The following is a 27,199-nucleotide window of genomic DNA, read 5'->3' as shown; positions in this document are numbered from 1 at the left end:
GTTTTTTAAGAAAAACAAAATTTTATATCCTATGTGTGAACTTTCTGCTTGGTTCCTTCTTCATTTTTTGGTATTTGTCACTCAGAGGGATTCAGCAGTAGAATATTTGAGATTGCTCATAGAGTCAGATTTATTTTTCCCTTGGTTTTGGTACCATTGGTACTGGATCAAGATAGGAAAGAGATAAAAGAAGTTGTAACAAAGGAATTGCTTGGGGTTACAAAGTTTTAATTTTGGGTGTGTGTATTTTTAAACTTTTAATTTTGTAGTAAAGTTAACTCCTGTGTTTTCATCACTATTTTAATTATTTTGTGTGTCTTTATTCAAGTCAGGTAAGTGCCTGGAAGTATCATTAAACTGCCTATTTCTCAGATGCCTCGCACCCTAGTTGTTGAAAATGGAAGGGTCTGAGAGTGGACCAAACTCTGTCCTGTCAGAGTGAGCCTTGTGGTTTCAGGCAGAACTTTCACTCTCATCAGTCTGTAAAAAGGAATCCCAGAGGCCAGATCTCTGAAGATCAGGGCTTTCTTCCTTAGAAACTGTAATCCCATCCCTCAAGCAGCATCCTTGTTATCTGCTCTTGTATAGACTGTCTTCCCCACCCACTGCTGTGTGGGAGAGTAGATTTTTTCCCTGGCGCTCTCCTTGGGCCTAAGTATAAGAGAACACCTCATCCCCCATCTGAAGTTCCAGGCCAGACCGTGTTGCCCTGTTTATCTGCTCTCCTAGCAGACCCACCAGCTGTTGATTTCATGGTCGAGGTGTCTTTTCTTAGCCAGGCCTCAAGGTGTCCCATAGGTGCCTGGCAAGACCCTCTGGTCATCTGTCAGTGAGGGCATTCAGGTGGGTGAGAAGCCCAGTGACTACCGAATAGAGGTTCTGTAGTGGTCAGGACAAATTGGTTGGAAGTGACAGAAACCAAATTCACATTAACTTGAATAAAACTGGGAATGTTTAGCTCATAAATCCAAGGGCAAAGCTGAGCAACCAAGCCAAAGGAAGAGCACAAATGCAGCGGGGCTCAGGAATATCTGGACCCAGAGACCACAGTGCTGCCAGGACTTACCCTTCTGGGGTGCTCATCTCTGTTTCTTCTTTTTTTTTTTCTGTTTCTTCTTTGATCTCAGCTCCTTCCTTTTTCTCTTGCCAAGAGCTTCTGAGTTTGGCAGCTCGTAGATTAGGTCATGGAGAGTGACTGGCATCCAAAAACCCTAGGGCAGAGACTCACTGGCCCTGCTTGGGTCAGCTGCCCACCCCTTGACCAGTTAACTGTGGCCAGGGAGGGAGAGTATGTAAGAACATGGGAAGTCTCTCAGGAATCACCTGTATGGAGAGAGCGTATAGTGCAGACAACAGTGTCTAGTATTTTCATAAAGGGCAAATTACTCCTTGACATCCAGTCCTAAAGTGTCTAGGTGGATGGCACTAGTATGTGGATGGTAACTGAGCTCAGAGCCTTGGCTGCCAGCTCTCAAAGTCAGTCAGTCTGGAGGGAGCCGTGGCACTGCAGCCTTTTACCTCCTTTCTCACTTCATTACTGCTCTGCTGGTTAGACATTCCGCCTCTGTAAGCTGTTGATGGTGTCCTTAGAAAAACCTGCCACTTTCCTCATGTGACATGCATAGGGGAAAGAACCTGACTGTAGACACGGGAAGTTGGACAAATGAGCAGTGGCCCAGGACCCTCCCAGTGGGGCAGAGAGAGACTGGAGCCAAGTCCTGGGATGGCACAGACCTGACCTGGCTGGGCCTCCTCCAGAGGAAAATGACTAGCAGGTGGCCTGCATTAGGCTCCAGGACTCCAGCAGAACAGGATGGAACACAGAGACTCCTGCCTCTCTCCTCCTCGGTGCCATTATCGAGAGGGCAGGAAATCTTGGGGAGGAATAAAGTTCAAGTTCAGGATTCCTGGTGCTGCCAACTAATCTGGAAACAAGGAAGTTCTTTGGAACTTCGCCTTCCTGAGAAGCCCTGTAATGGAAGTCTTGCAGGAAAGGACCTCAGTATTCTTACTTTTCTACTATCTCCAACTGTATGATTTTTCCACTTCCCCTTGTACAGTAAGCCTCAGTCTGTGCCAGCATGAGGACTCTGGGGCCTTTGGTGTCTATCATGACAGGGAAGGAGTTGACACGAGAGTTATTTGTTGAATTTTCACACCAAGCTGGTGGTCCTCCTCTACGATAGAGACCTTCTTTCTTGAGGGCTCGGTTTTTCCTACTGTGTACATAGACATAGTCCTCTCCTTTCTTCTCTTTTCCTTTCTTCTTTTCATGGATCCCACTTTTATAGCCCTGTTGTGTATAATTTATGATGCATAGCAGGCCCTCCTGGCCTATCAGCTTCCATGGCACCCCCTTCCCTCTCCTTGACCACTCCTCTACCACTAATAGCCTTCAGGGTAATGGTGGAAAATGCCACAGCAAGCAGACCAGGTTGAGGAGTACAGAGCTTCATCTCCCCTTCTCCTCCCCCTGTTTTGATGGAAGAGAAGTGATCCAGGGATGCACATGGTGGTGGTGAATCCATAGGTCAACACTCACACCCTCTGCCTCCCTTTTTTCAGCTTGCTTGATGTCACCGTGGGCTTCTTTTTGGAAAGTCATCAGGGCCTCTTTCCCTTTAAACCCTGTCAGAGTTATGAGGCCAGTGGATGAGGAAGGCCATGCAGTCAGGGAGTGGGTAGTGTGGGTGGGCTCTCCTGCCCTTTGATTCCTCAGAGAGAACCTCATTCTAGAAGGTCTTGATTATACTTTGATGCTTGCCACATGAAAATACCCTACATTAGTGCTTATGTAATGTTGAGAATAAAAATAAGAGCCAGGCCAGTCCATCTCTAGGGAACTCCATTGCTGGGCTTAAATGTGACAGTGGGTCAGGGACATAGGACCTCAGGATCGTAGGTCACACAGAGTCCTCTTTGACATGTCCTCATCTCTCTTCTCTATTTGTGTTATAAACACTTAATGCTCCTGCCCAAATCTGGATCAGATCTGAATCTCAGGGTCCCTCTGTGGTTTGTTAATGTGGGCATGTTTAGGAAGAATCAGATTTTAAAATTAATTGTTGAGTTGGTATCTGGGTTATCTGTGCATCTGTCCAGTTGAGCTCTACTTTCCTTTCTGTTTATAGGGCCACAGTTGGTTCTAGTGGTTCTTGTCTTCCTTCCATCTCATGCCCCTATTCAAATGCCAGCCACTGATGTTCATCAAGAAACCTGAAAAAACACCGGAGCTTGTCTGGCCTCAGTCTCCCCAGTAACACCAGACCATGTGGGCCACCCATGCCCAGGAGAAGACATTAGCAGCCTGATGACCCAGGCCTTGGACGTGACCACTACTATGATGACAAAATGGACTGTCTAAAAGGAAAAAGTGGATTCGTCTTGAAGTTGGAAATACATTTTGTGCTTAGCTAGCCAGAGCAGCAGCAGTCATTTGAGTACCTAGTACAGGGCACCGTTGTGGGGTAAGCCGTGCCTTCGACCCCTGATGGGCTCCCATCAGAGCTCAGTAGCTCACCTGTTTGAAGAAACTGGTTGTTAACCTCTTTACAGAGAGAGTGGTTGTGAAGCAGAAGTTTAGGGAGTACATACTACAAGAGCAGGGATGAAACTGGAGTTCTCATAGGCAACTGTTTCTAGACCTTAATCACTCAGAAGCCCTTCAGGTGAAGGGTCTCTGTCAAAGGGCATCAGCCAGGTTCAGGAGGGAGCCATGAGACTGTGTGGTTTGTGTGAGATTCGGAATCATGTTGAATTCAGGTGCCAGTGATATGCAACCCTTCTTTCTTTTTATTTTATTTTATTTATTTATGGCTGCATTGGGTCTTCGTTGCTGTGCGCGGGCTTTCTCTAGTTGTGTTGAGTGAGGGCTACTCTTGGTTGCGGTGCGCGGACTTCTCATTGCAGTGGCTTCTCTCGTTATGGAGCACGGGTTCTAAGCACGCAGGCTTCAGTAGTTGTGGCGCATGGGCTTAGTTGCTCCGCGGCATGTGGGATCTTCCCGGACCAGGGCTCGAACCCATGTCCCCTGCATTGGCAGGCGGATTCTTAACCACTGCGCCACCAGGGAAGTCCCCAACTCTTCTTTCAGGCAACTTAAAAATGAAATTCTTATTACCATCCTCCTTTTAATTTCTCATTTTCTATTTTGTTTTATTTTTTAGATAAGTAATATATAAATATGTTCCAGTTGTAAAAAGTTCAGTTTAAAAATATATAAATTATATAGAATTATATAAATATATATGAGAATATAAAATTAAAATTCTCTTCAGCTTCCTGTGACCCCTCCCCCCATCCTACCCCTTTTTTGTAGGAAGTCTGTATGTGTCACTCCAGATCTTTTAATTTGAAGCGAACATCAGACATCATATAATTTCATGAGTGTGTATGTGTATCTGTATACACACACAAATACATGGTTTTGCTTTGTTTTAGGCTCACAATATGCATTCGTTCTGCAACTTGAATTCTTCCTATGGGACCCATGTGGCTTAGAGGTCCTTTGCTGTCAGAACACATTCTTTTTACTGCTGCATTCTAATTCAGAATAATATAGATGCACCATCATTTACTTAGCCATCCTGCTGTTGATGGACACTTAGGCTGTTTTCAGTGGTTTGCTATTACCAACAGTGCCTCAGGAAGCATCTGTGTGCTTGCCTATTTGTACATATAGTCAGATATTTTTCTAGGAAAGATACTTAGAAAAAACTTGCTGGATTGAGGGGTAAGTACATTTAAAAGTTTTTAGATGCTGCCAAATTACCCTCCAGTTGGATTATATCAGATTATATACCCCACAAACAAAGTATATAAATACCTATTTCCTCTTACACTTATCAGTACTGGATAATATCAGGTTTTTAAAAATAAATTTTTTTGTTTCTCTAAAGGGTAAAAAATGATATCTAACTTTGGGAGTGAGTATAGAATAGTGATTAAGAACTGGACTCTAGAGCCCAACTGGCTGAGGTCAAATCATGAGTCTTCCCACTGATACCCTACAAATATATGGGTATGACTCTGGATTCTTTATTCTGATCCATTGATCTATTTGTCTATTCTAGTATTGATAACATGGTCAAGTGACTTGATTCTCATTGTTCTTGTAAAAATATTTCTTGGCTCTTCTGTGCACCTTCTCTTCCAGATGAATTTTAGAATCAACTGATTAAGTAAAAAATCTTGTTTGGTTGGGACGGTATTGAATTTATAGATTAATTAGGGGAGAACTGACAGTTATAATCTTGAGGCTTCCCATCCAGGAACATGATATATCTCTCCACTTATGCAGCAATTCTGTGTCCATTAGTAAAGGATATAGCAGAGTATTTTCATATGGGGCTGTCTTGGTTTTTTGTTTGTTTTTGTTTTTTTTCGTTAGATTTATTCTTGGCTATTTTACAAAGAAATTGTAAAGAAGTAATTCTTTTTTTTTTTTGCGGTACGCGGGCCTCTCACTGTTGTGGCCTCTCCCTTTGCGGAGCACAGGCTCCGGATGCGCAGGCTCAGCGGCCATGGCTCATGGGCCCAGCCGCTCCGCAGCATGTGGGATCTTCCCGGACCGGGGTACGAACCCGTGTCCCCTGCATCGGTAGGTGGACTCTCAACCACTGCACCACCAGGGAAGCCCAGAAGTAATTCTTTTTTGTGAATGGATTTCTAATTTCATTTTGGTTGGTGATTGCTGTGTATAGCAGCTCACATCTATGGGTACTTGCTGTGTGCCATACACTGCTTTAAGCATCTTATCTCATATAATTTTCACAGTAAGCCTGTGCCTAGATCCTAATATTATTTCTGTTTTATAGATAAAGAAACTGGGCTTTAGAGCCCAGTTAAATTGCTCATGCAAGATCACATGGTTACTGGGTGGCAGAGACAGCAGTCCTGAGGCCGCACTCCTTTCCACTATCATCCACAGCATGCCCTCCACCTCATCCTACTCTGGAATTTGTTGCAATAGTTTTAGTTGAGTCTTTTGGATTTTCTAGGTAGACAGTTATAGTGTCTGTAAATAAAGACCATATGTATTTCTTCTTTTTCCATGCCTCTTGTTAGGTACATAGTTTTGTGAATCAATGTTCATCATTTCTCAGGAAGTCTGACCCAGTCAGTTTTTCCTTTAGCACTGGAACATATTGCCATTTCTTCTTCTTGGGAGTGGATGAAGCTTGTGTTTAGAGGCCATATAGATGGAAAATAGAGTGTAGAAACTCTTCTCCAGCATATCTTGTTAAATTCAATAGATTGAATGAACATATGTTACTCCATTGTACTGTGAGACTTTGTTTTTAATGTAGTTAATTTTTTCTCTTTATTAACTCTGCCCTTCCATTGCTCAAGTTTCTATTTTTTTAATGATTTATTTATTTTTGGCTGTGCTGGGTCTTTGTTGTGGCATGCGAGCTTCTCTTGTTGCAGTGCGTCGGCTTCTCTAGTTGTGGCATGTGGGCTTAGTTGCCCCGCGGCATGTGGGATCTTATTTCCTCAACCAGGGATCGAACCTGCATCCCCTGCATTGGAAGGCAGATTCTTAACCACTGAACCAGCAGGGAGGTCCTTAAGTGTCTGCTTCTTGAGTGGAATTGGTTTATTTGGGAAGAGCAGCCACTACATCAAGCCTCCACCTGTTTAGCCTGGGCCAGGGTCTTATATGCTTGGCCAGGCTGCCCTTTTACCACTGGTTAAAATGGAAAATGAACATTTTGTGTTTCTATAGAGGAATTTCCCAGCTGTTGAACTGTACTCCTCTGTGGGGCAGCAGAAAGCCTGCTTTGTTGCCCTTGTTTGTTAGAGTTGCAGTAGGAGGGTGAGCCTTGGGAGGCCCAGCCTCTGGACATTCTTTCCAGAGCCTGATGTTTTAGGTGGCTTACTTGCACCATCCTGTCCTGATGAGGGGCCATCCCCTGAGAGGGGCCTGGGTTTTGTGTGTGTGTGAGAGAGAGAGAGAGAGAGAGAGACAGAGACAGAGACAGAGACAGAGACAGAGAGAGACAGACAGACAAAACAGGCAGGCAGACAGACGGACACTGGGACAGGTGTTCCAGGCCTCTGCCCGCTGTGGGAATCAGGAGTCAGTCTTGCTCTCTACTGGCCGGCACCTAATTGGGAGAAAGATCCCTCCCTTCTGATCTGGCGCTTCCTGTCCTGGTCCATCCCAAAGCTTCAGCCCAAGGTATGCCAGGACCACTATTGCTGACACCTGCTCCAGCAGGCAGCTCATTATCGGGTCCACTTGTTCTTGGCCGTGAGTCAGCGGGCGGGAATGTCTGGTTATGTTGTGTTTTCTCTCACAAGATGTAAATAATATGCTTTTCCCTTTAAAAAGTAGCACATGCTCATTAAAGAAGATTTGGAAAATAAAATTTAAAAGAAGAAAGAATTGCTAATCACTCTGTTGCCCAAACACAGTCACTTAAAGCATTTTAGTGTGTTTCCTTCCACTCTTTCTTTTTCTACACCCAGGCTTTTTTTTTTTTTTTTTTTTGCGGTATGCGGGTCTCTCACTGCTGTGGCCTCTCCCGTTGCGGAGCACAGGCTCCGGACGCGCAGGCTCAGCGGCCATGGCTCACGGGCCCAGCCGCTCCGCGGCATGTGGGATCTTCCCGGACCGGGGCACGAACCCGTGTCCCCTGCATCGGCAGGCGGACTCTCAACCACTGCGCCACCAGGGAAGCCCCCCAGGCTTTTTTTTTAATTGAGGTATAACATTATATTAGTTTCACATGTACAACACAATGATTTGATATTAGTATACAGTGCAAAATGATCACTACAATAAGTCTAGTTACCATCCGTCATCTCACATAGTTACAAGAATTTTTTTCTTGATGAGAACTTTTAAGGTTTACTCTCTTAGCAACTTTCAGATGTGCAACACAGTGTTATTAACTATGGTCACCACGCTGCACATTACCTCCCCATGACTTATTTTATAACTGGAAGTTTGTACCTTTTGGCCCCCTTCACCCATTTCTCCCATCCCCTACCTCCTCCCCTTTGGCAACTACCAGTCTGTTCCTTGTATCTATGAACTTGGTTTTTCATTTTGTTTTGTTTTGATTTGATTTGTTTGTTCGCTTGTTTTTTATACATTTCACATATAAGTGAGATCATATAGCATTTGTCTTTCTCTGCCTGACTTATGTCACTTAGCATAATACCTCAAGACCCATCCATGTCACAAATGGCAAGATTCCATATTTTTTTATGGCTGAGTAGTATTCCGTTGTATATATGGATACCACATCTTCTTTATCCATTTATGCACCAAGGCATGCTTAGGTTGTTTCTATGTCTTGGCTATTGTAAATAAGGCTTCAGGGAACATGGGGGTGCATATATCTTTTCAAATTAGTATTTTTGTGTTTTTAAAAAATAAATACTCAGAAGGGAATTACTTGATCATATAGTAGTTCTATTTTTCATTGTTTTGAGAAAACTCCACACTGTTTTCCATAGTGGCTGCACCAATTTACATTCCCACAAACAGTGCACGAGGGTTCCCTTTTCTCCATACCCTCACCAGCACTGGTTATCTCTTGTCTTTTTGATAATAGCCATCCTAACAGGTGTGAGTGATATCTCATTGTGGTTTGGATTTGCGTTTCCCTGATGATTAGCGATGTTTAGCATCTTTTCATGTGCCTGTTGGCCATCTCTATGTCTGCTTTGGAAAAATGTCTGTTCAGGTCCTCTGCCCATTTTCTAATCAGATTCTTTGGTTTTTGCAATTGAGTTGTAAAATTGCAACTCTCTCTCTCTCTCTCTCTCTCTATATATATATATATCTCCAAAATTGCAACTTTATATATATGTAATATATATAATATAAATATATATCCAAAATTATATATTTGGGATATTAACCCCTTATTGGATGTATGCTTTGCAAATATTTTCTCCTATTCAGTAGGTTGCCTTCTCATTTTGTTGATGATTTCCTTTGCTGTGTAGAAGCTTGTTAGTTTGATGTGGTCCCACTTGTTTATTTTTGCTTTTGTTGCTTTTGTTTTGGAGTCAGATCCAAAAAATTATTGCTAAGACTGGTGTCAAGGAGCTTATGGCCTATGTTTTCTTCTAGGAGTTTTATGGTTTCAGATCTCACATTCAAGTCTTTAATCCATTTTGAGTTAATTTTTGTGTATAGTATAGGATAGTCTAGTTTCATTCTTTTGCAAGTAGCTGTCCAGTTTTCTCAACACTATTTATTGAAGAGACTGTCCTTTCCCCTATTTTATATTCTTGCCTCCTTTGTAATTTAAAAAAATTGGTCTTATTATTCTTTAGTTTTATGAACAAAGTTGTGTTTACTTTCCCCTCACAAGCTATTCTTAAAATAGTTCTGTTAATGCTGTTTGTACCCTACTTTTTTTTCTTATAATAGTATCATAAACATCTTGTCTATATTCTTTGGGAACATCATTTTAAATGTTTGTGTAATATTCCATTAAGTAGATGGACCATCATTTATTCAACATGTTTTTGGTCTTGACTCCTTGAAGACAAGGCATATCATTCTTTCCCTTTTAATCCATTTTGATTCAATCACCCATGAAGTTGGCTAACCTTCTTTTGAATTTATATTTTCTGTCTGCACCATCTCTTTGAGGTAGTGGTATGCCAGTTGCTATGTGAAATGGAACTTCTTTTCATTTGCCTTAAACTTTACTCATTCAAGCTTCAGATAGGCTTCTTGGTCTTGTTATCCTTTAGTTTGATGAACGAAGTTGTGTTTACCTTCCCCTCCCTGCTCTTAAGCTTTAGTTCTGTGCACTCCCTCCCCAGCCGTCACAGGCAGGCACTGCTATATAGGTGGTAGGCCCCACAGTGTGCTCCTGCCCCCATCATGGATGTGACTCTCAGCCTTCTGGTCTGTGGACAGCATTCAGGTGTATATTTCCCCACTGCGAGGTGGGATGTTTGCTGGTAAGAACAAGATTCCTTTGTCTTTCTTTTTTTTCCTCCCCAAGTACATCTATTTTCCTTCCCCTTGGGTGGCTTGGGGTGCCCTGTTGGCTGGATCTTAGGAACTGGCTGCCTCACCCTTCACCTGCCCTGGACTATGTCTCTCCTCTTCCTGACTTCTGTTGACCTCCTGTTCCCACTCCACTGGTCCCTCCCTCACAATGCTGTCACTTGCACTTCTGCTACTAGCCTCTCCTCACCCAGTGAGTTTGTGTGACCTTCGCACTGCATTCATGCTTTGGGACTTAGCCGCTATAATGATGTCAATGGCGCAGGTTAGCAGATGGCGGCAACAGCGATGAGACCTGACATGTTCTAATGACTCTCTCCTTCCCACCCTTGCTGGCCAAGCCGATGGAGGGGCAGAGGTTTCCTTGAGGCATTTTAGGAGGGGGCCGAGGGAATTCGGGGGTCCCCAGGTGCCGATGAAGCCTGTGACCTTTGCTGCTATAATATCAGTGTTTCACAAGCAGGGCGGTTCGGGAGCCCACTTGCAGCCCATCAAAAATTGATTTAATTGCAATTTTTCCTCCAATTAGGAGCACTGGAGCCTGACTAATTGGAGTAATAGAGAGTAATAAGGCTCAGATAAAAAGCCTTCCTCGGCGGCCTTTGTATCTCGTGTCAGTGCCTGTCAGAGGTCAGAGAGCTTGCATATTCTATTAGGCAGCCCGGCCTTCATTTGTACAAATTAGTTTACCCAACAGTAATTAAAATGCCAATGCGGGTTGAAGAGAACTGAATACCCTTGATGGGCATGTTGGTGAATGATGTGACAGCTCTGGTGGCCTCTCTTGCCAAAGTGTGTCAGCCCCAGCTCAGAGGCGGCTGGGGCCTGGGCCAGCTGGGCAGCTCCAGGCCAGCCACGGGGCACAGCTGCCGAGCACACCCCTTCTGCTGCCCCTCCTCAGAGCCCCACAGTCACTCCTTTCTTCTTCCAGGTGGAGTCGTTTGTTCACTTGTCCATTTGTTCATTCAGTAAGCATTTGAGTTTTCAGTATGTGTCAGGCATGATACTAGGTGCTAGGGAGAGAACTTACGGGGCACGGGGTGTAAAATCACCTGGGCTCTGGAATTAAGACTAACTGGGTTCAAATTCTAGTCCTACTAGTTGCTCGCTATGTGAGCTAGAGCAAGTTACGTTACCTTTCTGTGTCTCAGTGTCCTCGTCTGTCAAATAGGGAAAGTGGTACCTGCTACATAGAGTTACAAGGATTAGACAGGGAAATGCTTTTGAAACACTTGCTCAGAACCTGGCACGAGGGCTTCCCTGGTGGCTCAGTGGTTAAGAATCCACCTGCCAATGCAGGGGACATGGGTTCGAGCCCTGGTCCAGGAAGATCCTACATGCCGAGGAGCAACTAAGTCCGTGCGCCACAACTACTGAGCCTGTGCTCTAGAGCCCGCGAGCCACAACTACTGAGCCCGCGTGCCACAGCTACTGAAGCCCGCGTGCCTAGACCCCATGTTCCGCGACAAGAGAAGCCACCGCAGTGAGAAGCCTGCTCACCGCCAGGAAGAGTAGTCCCCACTCGCCGCAATTAGAGAAAGCCCGTGCGCAGCAATGAAGACCCGGCGCAGCCAAAACTAAATAAGTTAAAAAAAAATTTTTTAAGTAAAATGGCTGAGAGCCTATTAAAAAAAAAAGGGAGGGGCTTCCCTGGTGGCGCAGTGGTTGAGAGTCCACCTGCTGATGCAGGGGACACAGGTTCGTGCCCCGGTCTGGGAAGAACCCACATGCCGTGGAGCGGCTAGGCCCGTGAGCCATGGCCGCTGAGCCTGCGCGTCTGGAGCCTGCGCTCCGCAACGGGAGAGGCCACAACAGTGAGAGGCCCGCGTACCGCCAAAAAAAAAAAAAAAAAAAGAACCTGGCACGCAGCAAGTGCTCAGTCAATTCCTAATGTAATTAAGAGGGTCTAAACTAAGGCAGAGGCAGCAGGGTCAACCTTCTATTCACCGTGCCCACACCCAACTAATTTTCCTTCGCACTTTCCTCTCCTCTGTTCTGTATCTTGCTGTTTTCTATTCCTCAACTTGAGTACCAGAACCCCTAACTCTCCTGGTCTCTCTGATGTGAGGGCTCCTACGTCTACTTCTTGGGCCTGATGATGATCTCTGTGATGCCAGGTTTGCCTGAGTTGGGGCCAGGAGGCCAGTACGGTAGGTTGGGGATCTGGGCAGGGTCTGGGACTGGATCCCGGACCAGAAATTGTAGAAGGCTGGCTTCTGATAAGGGCTTTCTGGTCCAAAAAGAGTAGAGTTTGTGGAGTCAGAATGACTTTTAGACCCTCAGGGTGAGAGAGTGCATGCACTTGTGTGAGAGCATGTGTGTCTATGCGTGTGTTGACATTTTTAGGTATTGCTGGTACTTCTCATCTGTTATCTGGTTGCACTGCTTATGAGGGACTTCACTGTTCCAACGATGTATGACTGTGTCATGTGTCATTCAGGTCTGAGTCTGGTGATTTGGGAATTACTTCTCTAAGAAGCAGAGGGACCCCCCCCCTCACAGCTCGTGTGACTAGCTTGTCCAGCCTTGTTGGCTGTGAGCTCTGGAAGGCCCTTTCAGTTGAGGCCTACAGGTTTGTTTGGGGCATCTCTTTGGGGCCGGGCGCCGTGCTGGGCACTGGAGTACACAAGAGCCACCAGACAGTCCATGAGCTCAAAATGAAGATGGGAAGATAACCCCCCAAATACCATTTGTCTCATGAAGGTGAGATCAGGGTGTGGCAGGACTTAAGAGGAAGGCCAGTCAAGCCACCAAGCAGCCAGCAGCTCCTGCCTCTGCCTGTTCAGCACAGGTTTGTCATCCCTGTCCCTGGACAGTCCCTGTGGTTTGGATGTGAGACTTGGTGAACGTTCCAAGCAGGACCTGGCTCCAAATCTGCTTGACTGTTGCATAGTTTTTTTTTTGTTTTTTTTTTTACTGAGTGTTATATTTGATTAAACCCTTAAGCCCTCAAATGCCAGGGAGACTCTCTACTCTCCCTCCTGTTCCTCCTCCCTGCTTCACATGGTTAAGCAAGGGAAAAGGGCAGCTTTTGGAAAGAAATGTTCATGGCCGTCATGTCCAGGCAATCAGGAAAGGCCCTCCTCCTGGAGGCAGAGGGCCGGGGCCAGGCCGGGTGGGCAGGGACAGAGGGCAGGAGTCCAGGGCCAGGTGTTCCCATCCCCGGCCCGGCCTGCTGGGGCTCAGAGCTGTGGGAGCGGCAGGGATTCAGCTTACAGGTGCCTCCCATCTCTCTCCATTGACTTACCTTGGCGCTAAGTTAGGCCTGTTGCCTGTCAGAGGCCTGCCATAGGCCTCCTTAAGAGTTGTCTGTATGTCTGTGCTGGCGCCCCTCACCTGGCCCCCTACTCCTCAAAAGTCTGGAGAGCCCAATTGCCTGCTCGAATGATTTCTAAGTGGCTATTATGTTTCCAACCCAAAGTAATTGGCTTTACCAGTTATTAATGGATTACCCTCAAGAGAAAAATGTTGGTGGGGGAGGGAAGTGAGGATAACAGCTGGCTTTGTAGTTTGGGGCTTCAGTGTCCAGTGGCTGCTTCCCAGGCTGGGAGTCACTTGGGGCATGATGGAATGGCTGTTTTAGCATGTCACTCTAGTTTAGTGGCTGCTGGCATGCCTATGGGTTGAGAGGAAGCTGGGAAGACCGAGCATGTCCCTAGAGAAGTCTTGACTTGAGGCATGGATGCTCCAGGGTGGTTCATGTGGCCTTTTTGTCAGCCTGGGGTTGAAACATAGATCCCTGCCCTGCAATTTTGATTGTAAATCAGTGGCTTGGCCAATGCCTGCCCTAACATCTCCCCATCAGCAACTAGCAGGCCAACCCCCCGCCAAGCCAAAGCCATCGGCTTCTCAGAGCCCCAACTGCGGAAATCCACCTCCCCACGGACGTGCTTGGGATCAGAGAGCCACAGGTGCTGGGCAAGGCCAGGGCCAATGGACTGCTGTCCCACATTGCTAACATGTCATTAGTATGTCCTGTTCCTCCCCCCATGCCCAGACGTGTAGGGACATGGCCCTTCCCTGCCCCAGGGCTCCTGAGTGACATAACTGCTTTCAGCTCTCTTGTTCCAGTTTAGATTTTCAAGCCCAGGGTTCCTGCAGGCTCCCCCTCCCAACCCCTTCCAAATCCTCTAACAAAGGAGTGGTCTGGCGTGTGGGTTCAAGTTCTAGTCCTAGCACTATGGCCAGCCTGGCTCATTGCACAGATTTCTTCTCACTGGGTTTGGGCCTCCACTTAAAATGAAACTCTGCAGATTGTATATGTTGAACTTTTTAGGGGTTTAAGAGAGACTCTGGGAAATACTGAGTGTTCCTTCTCTCCTGCCTCTTGGCAGTGTCTGTCATTATCCTTTAAACTCTGTCTGACTCCTATCCCACTCCACAGCAGTCCTGGCTGCCTGGCCCCTCACATTCCCTACTTTCCCACCCTCACCTTTTCACGTTGTTACCCACCTTTCATAGTTCGCCTTTTCTCAGTTTGGTGCCTTTATACCTACCTGGTGCTTGTACCATGTTACCATATTCCCCCAGCTCTTAAAACCTTCGGTAAAGCCCCCCAGCCTCCCTCACCTCTGACCAGGGCATCCCCTTCTGGCACCCAGCAACCTATTCCCAGGAGACCATTTCTGTGGTGTGGCATTGTGAACTTGGTGTTCATACAACCGAAGCCCAACAGGCTTGCTCTCCCTTGGCCTCAGTTGTACATCTAGAGATCCATTTTTATGGTGGGCAGAGACTACCCAACCAGGTCTAAGCAGCAAACTCAGCTATTGAATCCATGGGTCCTCTGGCCAAGCAGCTCTGGGAGGTTACAGCCCTCACTGTGCTTCCATATGGTTTTCCCACAACTTCTCTGATGGCTCTCTTGGCTGCTTCTCTCATCCTGGCTTAACCCCATGATCCCCTGGAGAATGAGCACAGCACTTCCAATTGTATAGCCATTTCCGCCACAAGTTCTGACAAGCCAGACCTAACTGCTCTCCTTTTGTTTGGCAGCTCCTTTGTGACAGGGACAGCCTGTTGTGGGCACTTCTCACCCCTAAGAATCTGGGACCTCAACAGGTAAGAGATTCCTGAGCCCACCATGGCTTCCAGGGTGGGCGGGGATGGAGCGGTTGGGAAGCAGAGGAAAGCTGGCTGAGCCAGCCCCTGGTTCAGTTGGCCGAGTGGTCCAGGAGGATGCTGGAAGGACCCTGCCCCAAAACCCACTGACAGCCTCCGCTGTGGCACCTTCACACATGGAATCATTTGTTAGCTTGAGGAGACTGTTGAAGTAATTTATAATAGGTAAATAATTTCATGTAGAATTTATGGTAACAACAACAAAAGTCTGGATGCATGATACTTCTTCTCTAAGGAGTGCCTGACTATGTGGCTATAGAAAATCCCATCTATCCTCAGAGATGGTTTTTCTAAAATAAAGAAATTTTGGAAGTGGCCTACAGATCCGTAAGAACAACAATACAGAACAGTTAGAATATATCCAGTTTTTGTTCACAATTCTCTGCCTTGGCAGGCTTGACACATTCCCATCTGATTACCTGCCATTCTGTTGGGGTTTTTTTAATCTTTCATTTTGACATAATTATAGATTCACAGGAAGTTACAAAAGTAGGAAGGCAAGGTACCTGTGTAACATCTTACATAATATCAAGTCTAGGAAGTTGACATTGGTACAGTCCATAGACCTTTATCTGATTGTACTTATTCGTGTGGTATGTGTGTGTGTACGTATTTCTTTGCAGTTTTATCCCATGTGTAGAGTCATGTAACTGCTACCGCAGTCAAGATAACTGTTTGTTCCATCAGCACAGAGACCCCTCATGTACCCCTTTATAGTTGCACCCATCCTCCTCCCCTCCTCCACTCCTTCTTGCCCTAACCCCTGGCAACCACTTAGGTGTTCTTCATCTCTGTCATTTAAAAAGTAATATAAATGAAATAATATATCTAACATTTGGAGATTTGCTTTTTTTTTTTATATACTGAGCATAATTACCTTGAGATCCACAGAAGCTGATTCATGTGTCAGTCGTGCTTTATTTCTTATTGCTCAGTAGTATTCCCTGGTATGGATGTACCAAAGTTTCTTTCCCCATTGCCCAGCATCCACCCACTGAAGGATGTTTGAGTTGTTCTCAGTGTTCTGACTATTGCAGATCAAGCTACTATGAACATTTGCGTATAGGCTTTTGTGTGGACATATATTTGCAGTTTTCTGGGATTAATGCGGGGGAATACAATTGCTGAGTCATTAGTAAGTGTGTGTTTAGTTTTTTACCTGTCTGTCAGACTATTTTTGAGTATCTTTACCACTTTATATTCTGACCCCAGTGTCTGAGAGATCTAGTTTCTTCACATTCTCAACAGCATCTGGTAGTGTCACTGTTTTTTATTTTAGCTATTTTAATGGATGTGTTGTTTAATTGTGGTTTTAATTTGAATTTCCCTAATAGCTAGTGATGTTGAACAAGTTTCCTTGTGCTTATTTGCCTTCTGTATATTCTCTTTGGTGAAATGTCTGCTCATGTTTTTTGCCCATTCCTAACTGGATTGTTTGCTTTTTCACCGTTGAGGTTGCAGAGGGGCATTTCTGCTGAAAGTCAGTTTTATTTAGTCACATAGCTGGACCTTATGCTTGGCATCAATATTGATCTGGGCCTGGGATGGCGGACAAGCTGGGGCAGGGAGGGTGTACACCACCCCACCGTGACCCAGCTTTATCTGGAAGGTTGAGTCGTCTTCGGCCTCTTCTGCCCGTGGTTGCCTTGGTAGGGATGCTTCTGGGCACAGATTTATGGTCAGGATGGCGTTCTAAGGCACCAGCTGCCTCAACAGCATTCTCTTATGAAATCCCTAGACCTCACTAACCCTAAACACTGGGTCTTTACAGAACCCAGAAAGGACCCGAATGAAAATGGGCACAAGACAGCTATGGCCTCAGTTCTCACAGAAGCCAGACAATAGCCATTGCACCCTTACGCCAGCCTGAGGCAAGGCCGCCCTGGGCATCACTTGGCTTTCCCTTCTCTCTAGCTCCCAGACTCCTCTCCTCACCACTGAGGAGCCAGGCCTTGCTTAAACATCTCTTCCATTCCCAGGGAAGCCTGGACGACCAGTGATGCAGGGACTGAGGGAAAGATGCCCTGGTGGAGGCATCTGCTTTCGGTGGGAGGAAACGGATGGACAGGACGACTGTCTGTAGCTGTCTTTCCCAGAGAAGCCCAAGCAGATAATAAAGCCATGTAGAAAATAGGATTAAGGTAATGAACAGGCAGGACAGAGTTTGATCTTTCAATAATGCCAAAGCCTGACTGACAGGCCAATCTGGAAGGTGGAGCAACATCGTAGGCAGGACTCAGTTGCGGGGCGGTGTTCCGTGCTGGGTGGATTCTTTGCTTTTAACCTGTCACCGCTGAAACTTGAGGAGTTCTGGGATTTTCTCTTTTATGTGTGTGCTACAACTTGCGGGGGAGGAGTACTGGAGGGGCAGTTTTGCTCAGAGCATCATCGCCCCTCCAGGGGCTGCTCTCGGGATGATGGTGGGGGCTGGGACGCGGCTCAGAGGCAGCCTGCTGGGCACCAGCACACCCTCATCTGTGTCTCTCCCAGTACTGGTCCTCAGGCTGCTTTTCACAGTGCCTGGAGACCTCTTTCAAGGTCACCATGGCTCCCTCAGCCCTTTGTTCATCAGGATTCCTGGAGACTCTGTTCTCCCTCTGGGCTAGGGATGGGGAGGTGCTAGCTGGAGCACACAGGTCTGAGAGCACCCGTGGGCACAAAGCCATTGCCTAGATGGTAAGGAACTTGGCTGTCACCCTCTCCCTTCCTCCTTTCCTGCCCTTCTCTCTCCTAAAGCTGCGGACAGGTCAAAGGACAGGGGATTTCTAACCTGTCTAAATCAGATGGGAAGAAAGATAGAGTCCTTCACCCAATTTGGACGTGCTAGAGTGTTCCTGTTCCCGAGGATAGATGGCATTCAGGCCCAGTCCCTGGCCCCCAAGGGCTCTATCCTGAGAGACTGTGCAGATAGCCAACCACTAAAGTATCCCTAGCTAGGCCCTGAGGAACTGTGCCAAAGCCATCCTGTTACTGAGTTTGGGTCTGGAGGAATTAAGGCCCATCTTGTATTCTCCATCTGCATTTGATCGGGGCCCTTGGCTCAGCCCCAGGGAAGGTGTTATCTGTGTGGGGCACGCCTCTGCTGCTGGAAGACCCCGGTGGTGGGTGGCGGTTCTGACTGGCTTGACAACACATCAAGCCAGTGATCTTCCCCTGGGTTTGCCCTTGCTGTGGATTTTACCTTTTCTGCCAGGGTACGTTTGAGCTGGATCTACTATTGGTGCCCTGAGACCAGGGCACAACGGGCAACCCCAGTGGCAGTGGGGAGGCAGGCACCAGGATGGAGAGGCCTGTGATCTCAGCGTTGGAGATGTCATAGTGGGTCCAGCTGTGGTCCTAAGCCAGCCTGGGGACTGTTGGGTAAGGAAGTCAGTAGGGGTGGGTTTTGGCGACTTGGCTACTCCTAGGGCATTGAGGATTTGAGTCCTTGGTTAGGTACTGCACTGCTCTGTATGTGTGTGACCATATTCATGGCCCCTGCATAATCCCACCTCATCTCCCCTTCCCCTTCAGGCCCGCATTATCCCCAGTTCCCCATGACTCCTCTATTTCCATCCTTAGCCCTTAAATCTCTTTCTCAGCAAAGGTAGGGGCAAAGAAGCTTCTCACATATTCTGACAGATACCCTATATTTTTCCCCTCTGAGCTTTTGCTCTAGCTGACCCCTGTGCTTGGGATACCCCCTCTCTGCCTACTGAAACCCTGCTCATTCTTCAGCATAAATAGCACCTCCACCATGAAGCCCTCCCTGATTCTCACCCCTGTGGCTGGAGTTGGTGACCTTAGAGCATTCATAGGGCCCCCTTGATGGCCACCATGTGGCCTGGTATAGCTTCCCTTCAGGCTGGGAACTTATCTTGGAACCCTGGACTGAACACGGGAGACACATGTCACGGCATCTGATGGTATTTGGAATGACAACGGGCGCCTGGCTGCAACCCTTTCTAACTGGTGTCCTGAGCGCAGGCTGAGCCGCTCTGAGGGCACCATTAGTGCCCATCCCACCCAGGTGTGGCTTTGTCTCTGCCCCCGCCCTCCACCTCCACCTGGGGCAGGGGGCCTGGCCCTCAGTCGGGGTGATTATGGGAATTGCCCCTCTTTAAAGTACCTGCCTTCTCCTTTGAAAGTATTATTGACAGCTTTTCTCATTTTCTTTTTTCTTTACCTCTTTGAGGAACCCTGTAATTTCTTTCTCTTTCTTTCTTTCTTTCTCCCCCCACCCCTTCCCTTTTTCTTTCTTGTCCCCTCTGTCCTCCCACCCCAACTCTTTGAAATTGGCTCTCTGCCTGCTGACACCAAACTGATACTTTGCGTTTCACTTCTCCTTATCCCTTTATGGCAACAGATGTTGAAATTTTGTATCCTTTTATCTGCCCGGCTGCCCCTTCCTGTAATTACGGTCCTCTTGTTAGCAGTACAAAGTGGGCTGCCCGGCTGCCTGGCCTTTGAGCCACAGTGTCTGAACACGTGTGCATGGGCAGGTGCTGGGGCTGTGCACGCGCACACGCATGCATGTGAGACACCTGTGGCTTGGAAAGGGCCCTTCCCGTGCACCTGATGGGACTGGGGTAGGCGAAGCTTCGGTGGGCTTCTCCTGGTCTCCACGGACTCTGTGGTTATATGTGGGACCTGTCTGCCCCCTTGACTCCCTCCTCCCCACCAGGGGGCTGGACGAGGACAACCACTCCCTCCTCTCATGCCAGCTGAGCAGTGAGCACCCAGAGGCCCATCGTGGTCAGGAAGCCAGATCCCACCAGCTTGTGCCCCACACATACCCACGCCTCCAGCCAAGCCAGGTGCCCCAGCCCTGCACCTCTGTTGTTGCTGGCCCTTCACCTGAGCTGCCCCCCATCTCCTGTCACTGCCTGTCACGATCCTGTCACTCACTTAAGAGATGTTCTTTTATCTGTCCCCTTATAAAACTCTTTCATCTCTCTTCTGGTACCCACTGAGCCTCCCCTTGTATTGTTAGTTGGATAGATGACAGACTTCTCTCCCTCCCTGGACTGAAAACTCCTTGAAGAAGGGACTGTCTCCCTCAAAGTCTCATCTCACATCTCCCTGCAGTTTCTATTAGGCGCAATGCCTCGTATACAGAAGGTGCTCAGGAAATGGTTATTGATCAAAGAAAGGAAGAAAGGGAAGGAGAGGGTGGAAAGAAAGAAGGGAGCAGAACCCTCCTATTTTCTTAGTGACCATGTTGGGTCCAGCTTATACCTTCAGGCCATCTGTCCCCTGGGGGCAGAGACGATGTAGGAAGGTGGGGTGTTTGCCACCCTTCCACCCTCTCACCAAAAGCCATCATTGCATTTTTGCAGTTGCACGTGCCAGATGGGGTATCCTCACACCCAAACAGATGCAGGAATGAATACCCATAGAACCTCCAAGGAGCATCATCAGGAACCCAGTGTGTTAACAGTGGCTGTCAATGGTGTGAGGGCCATGGGCATTCTTCGATGTGGGTGAGGAGGTAGAGCCAGGGTTATCTGCCCTCAGGGCAGTTTAGCACAGGAGGACTTTCTATGGGCCACGGCTTGTGCTGGGAGCTCAGGCGGGCCAGGCAAGGGAGGCGTGTGGAGGCCGGGATGAGGGAACTCAGAGGGAGGAAGGCAGTGACGCAGGTCACCCAGCTTCCCTGGCCTGCAGGACCCAGACTGGGGGTAGGGTGGAGGGGGGCTTCCAGGGACTGCCCCTCTGTGCCTAACTCCAGCCTGGTGCTTAGGGCCTCTCCCAGACAGGGCGTCTGGGTCTTCAAGGCCAGTGCCTACCTCTAATTAGCTGTCCCCACAAAGATGGTGATGGGGGGTGGTATAAGTATCTTATTTAAATTTCCTCCTCCCTGACTGTCAGGAAGTTCCTGTCATCCCATTTCCCTCCAGCTTCAGTGGAGTTGCCTGGGCAGCGGGTTGGGATGGGCCAGGGAGATCTGATTCTCTCACCTGATCCCCTCCTCAAGGGTCCCTGGGATGAGGCCACACTCCACTTGCTTTTCCTACCCAGGTACTCTGGGGACTCCTGGGGGAAGCCACACACAGCCAGGTCTCCCCGGCCTGTGTCTCATTCATCAGGCTCACAGGGGCAGCCCCATCTGTCTTTATCTTTCCCTGGGTCAAGAGAGAATTGCTGGAGTCAGGCTGCGGGGAGGCTGGGGTGGAGGCCCCCCAGCCCTCAGTGGCTCCTGGAGGCCCCGGCTTTGTGCGCAGGAGTTGGAAGGGAATGGACTTTTTGTCTGGCCCTCTATAGTGACAGAGCTGGCCCTTGCTCCTGTCTTGGCCTGAGGCTGTAAGCGGCAGCCCCTTTCCCACACAAGTTGTGCGACAGCCAAGGCTCTGCACGCCCCCCTTGCGCCCCCCACCGTGAGAGGCCGAGAGGCATTCTTAACATTCTTTCCAGAGAAAAGGGGTGAAACGTCTGAATTTGGGGGTCACCACGTTATACAAATTGCAATCTAATCGTTTTTACAAGAACACACTTGCTGTAAGAAAAGGAACCCGGAGGAGGGGCTGAGGAGACAAACAGCTTGTTTTGTCCCCCTTCCCCCCAAAGTTTGGGGCTATTGTTGAGCTCATCTTGCTTCCTCCACCAGAGCAGTTGAGCTAGAGTTTTCTAGTTAAATTGGTCCTGTGGTGGGGCCACGAGGGCCCACGGTGCCATTTCTGTTTGTTTTCCCCAATCAAAGCCCCAGCGGGGCTCCTATGGCACCGCTGGGCTGCTATTTGAAGAGACGGGCCATTTCCCAGAGCCTGGTGTGTCAGTTTATGCTCTGAACTTAACCTCACAGGCACTGCACAACAGAGCCTCGAGGGTCCCAGGCCCAGAGGCAAAAGAAACTGTATCTTTTTATTGGCCCATTTAAAGTGTGTGTGGCCCTTTTAGAGAATCAGAGGACTAACATGGCAGAAACTCCTCAGGCCCCGGCCAGGCTGGGCTGGCAGACAGGGGGCTTTGGGGACTTGTCCTGGTCTCCAGGGGCTGGTGCTCGCTCGGCCTTTGGGTCTACCCAGAGGGTAGAGTTCTGTGTTTCTTATTGCACACACTGGCATGACACTTTCCAGCGGTGGCTCAGATGCCCCCCTGCCTGGGCAGGGGCCCAGGGTGGCAACTCGGTCTGGGTGTGGCCCTTCTGCTGCCGTCCCTCAGTCCATGGGTGCCCAGCTCTCCTTCCTTCTGAGCCCTGGGACCAGGGGTGGGCAGGTAGAGCCATGCTGGGCTTCACGCCCCCCAATCTCCACTGCCTTTCATCTTCTATTTCAAACAGACAAACATGAAATTACTTCTACAGATTAAAGGGGAGAGCTCCTCAGTCATTCCTGAAGGCCTCACTAATGGAGGGGGCAGGGCCCCTAAATCTGGAAGGAAGGAGAACTGTGGAGCAAAATAGCCCTGACCCAGTGGACGAGACAGACGGAGACAGACAGAAAGAATATGACCCCAGGCCCTCTCAGGGCTCTGGCTTGCCCAGGGGTGGTGAATCATGGCTGGCGGCCCATGTGGAAAGGTGGGCCTTCTTGGGAGCTGAGGTAGTGATCTCTAGGAGATGCTGGGGAGAAGGCTTTCTGTCTGATCCCTCAGCACACAGAGGAAGAAGCGCTTCTCTTGGAAGGAGGCTGGGGACACGGGTGCTGACTTAAGGCCTACCCCCCGCCCCCCACCCTGACTGGAGAACAACACAGTGCTCTCGCTGGGGGTCACCACGCTGCCCAGGACTCGTGGGCAGAGTTGGGCAGAAAAGAACCCACAGCCTCCTCCTTGGTACTCCTTTAGGGAAGATGGCAGCTCCACTGAGGAGAAGGGAGGTTGAGGGTCAGAGAGTCTGTGTGAGGTAGGACTGGAGCTAAGGTCCACATTCACACATGTGGCTGGTGGCCTCGTCTGCCTCAGGCTCTCTGGTGAAACCTGCCTGGGCTGAAGCTGGGCTGGTGAGACCACAAAGTCCTCCCTAACCCGTGCCGGGGCCTCTCACCTGGGTGTCCCTGTGAAGTGTCCACAGCCCAGTTTCTCCCGTCACATCACAGGGGAGAGCCCAGCATCTCTTGGGTGAAGCTGAGGAATTTGGCCTGGAGCGTGTCCCCTTCTTCTTCATTCCCCCCAGTCATTCTGCAGAAACTCACCGCTTCTACCCGTCCCCTAGCCACAGGAATTAGCGGGTACACTTGATGTTGAGGGGTAGTTGCTAGGGCCAGGAGGCCCCCCTACATGGTTGCTAGGGGTCTGGCATTGGGGCGAGGGGTCTGCCCACTGCCGCGGTCACGGAGGGAATTACACAGTCACAAAGAAATTGTTCTTCTCGGTAATCTGCTCTCGGCCACCGAGAGGGGCAAGGGTGGGGGGAGCAAGCTGGAGCCCAGCAGGCTGGTGGCTGTGATCACAGAGGCGTGCTAGCCCCGGGCCGGGGGCCAGCCGGGCCAGGAACACCAGGGACCAGCCTGCTAAGCTGCTTTCTCAGCGATTTCTCTCCCCAGACACAAAGGTGTTTACTTGTTTTAACATCTCCTGGGACTCCCCTTCTCCCTTTGTGTGGTCTTTATCCCCAGTGAGGTTTGAGCCCCAGATTACAGGCAGGAATTAAGGCATTGGACTCAGGCAGCGCAGAACCGCATGACCTGCGGGATCAAGGCGTATAAAGTAACCAAGTGTGTGTGTGTGAGGGGGGCCGACCCCTTCAGCACGGCCCATTCATCGTCCCGAGGAGGAGTGGCTGGGCGACAGGCAGCCAGCGTGCAGGTGTGATGGAGGGGCTGCTGGTGGCTGACTGAGGCCTTCAGCTGGGGGAGAGGCAGGGACTGGGAAGTGGGGAGAGGGGTGGGAGTCTAGGGCATCTCCTCCTTTGGCCTCCCTCCTAAGGGAATCTAATTCTAGCTCAGGAAGGAGAGCTGCATTTCCCCAGGAACTGATGCCATTTGAAGGTTAAAAGAATGTGTGTGGGCCAGGGTGGGACAAGCTCTCATCCTCTGCCCTGCCTCTCTTCCCAGTGGACAGCTGATGACGCACCTGGGCGGTGACTTTCCCCCAGGGGCGGGGGTGCTGGATGTCATGTACGAGTCCCCTTCCACACTCCTGTCCTGTGGTTACGACACCTACGTTCGCTACTGGGACCTCCGAGCCAGTGTCCGGTGAGTGTGCCGGGCAGCAGGACAGGTGGTGAGAACCCCATGCCAGTCCTGGCCCTCCCTCCAGTCCTGGCGGGCCCAAAGGAGAGGGACGGAGACTCCGTATCAGGGGCTGGTAGAGAGCAGCTGACAAGGTCAGATCAAGCTTAGACTCCCCACCTTGGCGGCCCTGGTCCTGTGACCCAGGAGACCATAGCCACGAGGCCCTGGTAAGAGCCTCCTTGGGCGCCATCAGGGTGCTGTCCCTCAGCATTCTGTCCAGCTTTCTCGAGGCCTTTCTTGCCTCTTAAGTCTGGTGACACACAGCAACCACGTGATGCGCAAACGAGGCATAAACCTGCCTGGGGCCAGGGACTTGCTGAGAAAGAGATCTTTACTGAGGAGGCTTTCCCCCATTAAGTCTGGTTTTAAAGGAATTTGGTGATTCGGCATCTCTTTCTCCCAGCCAGAGTGGCTCCCTAAGGCCTCTGGGGAAGCTGGGGTGGAGGTGGAGGGCACCCCCAAACCTCTCACTGCATCACCTCCTCCCGGACAGGAAGTGTGTCATGGAGTGGGAAGAGCCCCACGACAGCACGCTGTACTGCCTGCAGACAGACGGGAACCACCTGCTGGCCACTGGCTCCTCCTACTATGGTGTGGTGCGACTGTGGGACCGGCGCCAAAGGGCCTGCCTACACGTAAGCGTCCTGCCCACTGCAGGCCTCCTGGATGCCGGGACTTGTTATTGGGGGCTGTGCTGGGAGCGGGTGTGCCTGGAGGGGGTGGGAGGAAGCCTACAGTGGCCCCTGTCCCCTGGCATTAGGCCTGGGAATCCTGGGTTTGGGCTCCCCCAGCTCCCGGTGGGGACGCTCTCGCCACTCCTGTCCCTCCCGTGCAGGCCTTCCCTCTGACGTCGACGCCCCTCAGCAGTCCTGTGTACTGCCTGCGCTTCACCACCAGGCATCTCTACGCTGCGCTGTCTTACAACCTCCATGGCCTGGACTTTCAAACGCCGTGACAGGGCCACCCCAGCCTGTGGGCCAGAGAAGCCAGCTACTCAGGGACCTCTGCTGTCTGCAGGGTGCAGTGATACCTCCTCCCCGGCCCCGCCTGTGTTCCTAGACCTGTGACCATGGTAATCAGGCACCGTAAGATAAAGGCTGCTGACTCCTGGGCACTGGGGTTACCCAGGGGTGCAATCCCTCTCAGGAACCAGGTGGAAGGAAGGGACCTGCTGCTGCTCAGCTGAGCTTAGCCGGGCCTCGCTTCCCTGTTGGCCAGAGCAAGGATCTGGCCGGGGGAGAGAGGCCCACCCCTTCTTAGAGCCGGGCCAGCTCACCACAAGAGTGAGGTGAGATGCTCCAGCCTTCCCAGTTGGGCCCTTCCTGCCCCTTCCCTGGAAGGAGAGGGGAGGCTGCCAATACTCTGTGACACCAGCCTCCACCTCAGTCAGACCCCACCTTTGACCAAGCTCTAGGGCTGGGGACTCACTCCTGGGGTACTGTGTGGCCTGGTCTTGCTTTGAAACCAAGAAAGGACAAAGGGAACCCTGAAATTTTGAATGAGTTCTGAGCCAGTCCAACCTCAGGCTAGCTGTGGAGACATGCTAAAATGTTCATTTTGTAGAAATAAAGCTTGACTGTTCACAGATCTGGTTCCTCCCTGGCTGGCAAGACCCCAGGGAGAAGGAACAGCAGATTTAAACTTGGGGCTGGGCATGCTAGGGAAGGGTACGATCTCGTGGCTCAGTGTCTCAGAGAACAAACGTTTCTTTTCTTCAGGAAAACCTCTCATTACCCCCTCCACCACTTTGGCCCTGGTGGTAGGGTGGGTGTCGTCTGTGGGGTATGGAGGGGGACGGTGGAAAGGCTCCTGGCTGCTAAGCTGCTGTCTGCCTGCAGTGACCTCCTTCACCCTACTCCAGCGCTCCACAATGCTGCAACCCTTAGGCTGGCTTTACACCCACAGCATCTTAATATCCTGGGCTGTTTCCAGGTTTTCTGCAGTTTAAAATCTTCCTCACTCACCCTTCACTTAGGGTTTACAAGGTAAGGTAGCACAGGGGCCCTTCCAGCCTGGTTTTCCTCTGAGTTTATGCAAACAGGTTGGGGAAGATGCCCTGTCCTGCTGGGGTCAGGGCTCCCTGATCCTCTTCTCCATCTAAGACCCATACCTCCCTTTATGTGTTTATGTGGAAGGTTCTATATTGAAGGTCCCTAGGCTAGAGGAGAAGGAAATGTCATCACCAGCACCCTCCCTGGGGGGCAGAAGCATCAGAGGTGGACAAGAGGGCAGTGCACCCACAGTGACTCAGAATTATTTTACTCAGGAGAGAAGACCACGACTCAGGGGCTAGGAGTGCCCAAGCCTTGAAGTCTCAGAGGCCTCTACAGGAAGAGCCTCACCCACACTCAGCGCTGGAAGTGCAGGCCTCAGGGGTCCGCTACTGAGTCTTGCAGTCCCCGTCACTGCTGTGTGCTGTCTGTACCTTCTTCAGCTCCTTCTGCAGGTTTGACTCAGCTACTAGAACCTCCTTTGGCTTCTGGTACTGTGGATGGAGCCAAGGAGAGGACATGATTCAGTCACATCACCCCTCTCTACGCACACGCGCACACACACACTCTCTCTCCCTCCCCCTCCTTCTCTCTCCCCTCTCTCTTCCTCCCTCCCTCTCCCTCCCTTCCTCCCTCTCCCTCCCTTCCTCCCTCTCCCTCCCTCCCCCTCCCTTCCTCTCTCCCTCCCTCTCACCCTTCCTCCCTCTCCCTCTCCCTCTCTCTGCCTCCCTCCCTTCCTCTCTCTCCCTCTCCCCCTTCCTCCCTCTCCCTCTCTTCCTCCCTCTCTCACCCTCTCCCCCTTCCTCCCTCTCTCTTCCTCTCCCTTCCTCCCTCTCCCTCTCACCCTCCCTCCCTCTTCCTCTCCCTCTCTTCCTCCATCCTCCCTCTCCCCCTTCCTCCCTCTCTTCCCGTCCCTCTCACCCTTCCTCCCTCTCCCTCCCTCCCCCCCT

General features: G+C 49.8%; 2 protein-coding genes across 5 annotated transcripts in view; one reads left to right on the top strand and one right to left on the bottom strand.

Annotated features, from left to right (window-relative positions):
- FBXW4 (F-box and WD repeat domain containing 4) overlaps positions 1-26,638 on the top strand; it is an 80,350-nt gene extending 53,712 nt beyond the window's left edge. The window contains exons 6-11 of one of the 4 annotated variants that reach the window (XR_003433897.1): positions 14,981-15,046; positions 24,079-24,219; positions 24,752-24,893; positions 25,094-25,330; positions 25,977-26,243; positions 26,525-26,634. Coding sequence is in view for 2 of the 4 variants with exons in the window: in XM_027112359.1 (XP_026968160.1) it covers positions 14,981-15,046; positions 24,079-24,219; positions 24,752-24,893; positions 25,094-25,213 (469 nt within the window). In the remaining 2 variants the exon portion in view is untranslated. Of the gene's footprint in view, positions 1-14,980; positions 15,047-24,078; positions 24,220-24,751; positions 24,894-25,093; positions 25,846-25,976; positions 26,244-26,524 lie in introns of those variants that run through there. The other 3 variants (XR_003433898.1, XM_027112359.1, XM_027112360.1) reach the window with 3 other exon arrangements.
- The window catches only part of DPCD (deleted in primary ciliary dyskinesia homolog (mouse)), a 26,263-nt gene continuing 25,564 nt past the window's right edge, over positions 26,501-27,199 (bottom strand). Inside the window, exon 5 of the mRNA XM_027113078.1 lies at positions 26,501-26,774. Coding sequence (XP_026968879.1) covers positions 26,639-26,774 — 136 coding nt within the window. The 3' untranslated portion in view covers positions 26,501-26,638. The remainder of the gene's footprint in view (positions 26,775-27,199) is intronic.

The sequence above is a fragment of the Aethalodelphis obliquidens genome, unplaced genomic scaffold (genome assembly GCF_003676395.1).
Source record: "Aethalodelphis obliquidens isolate GAN/ISIS:26980383/991018 unplaced genomic scaffold, ASM367639v1 scaffold11, whole genome shotgun sequence".
Taxonomy (NCBI): domain Eukaryota; kingdom Metazoa; phylum Chordata; class Mammalia; order Artiodactyla; family Delphinidae; genus Aethalodelphis; species Aethalodelphis obliquidens.
Note: the sequence above shows the minus strand (reverse complement) of the source record. Positions and strands in the feature narration are given on the sequence as shown.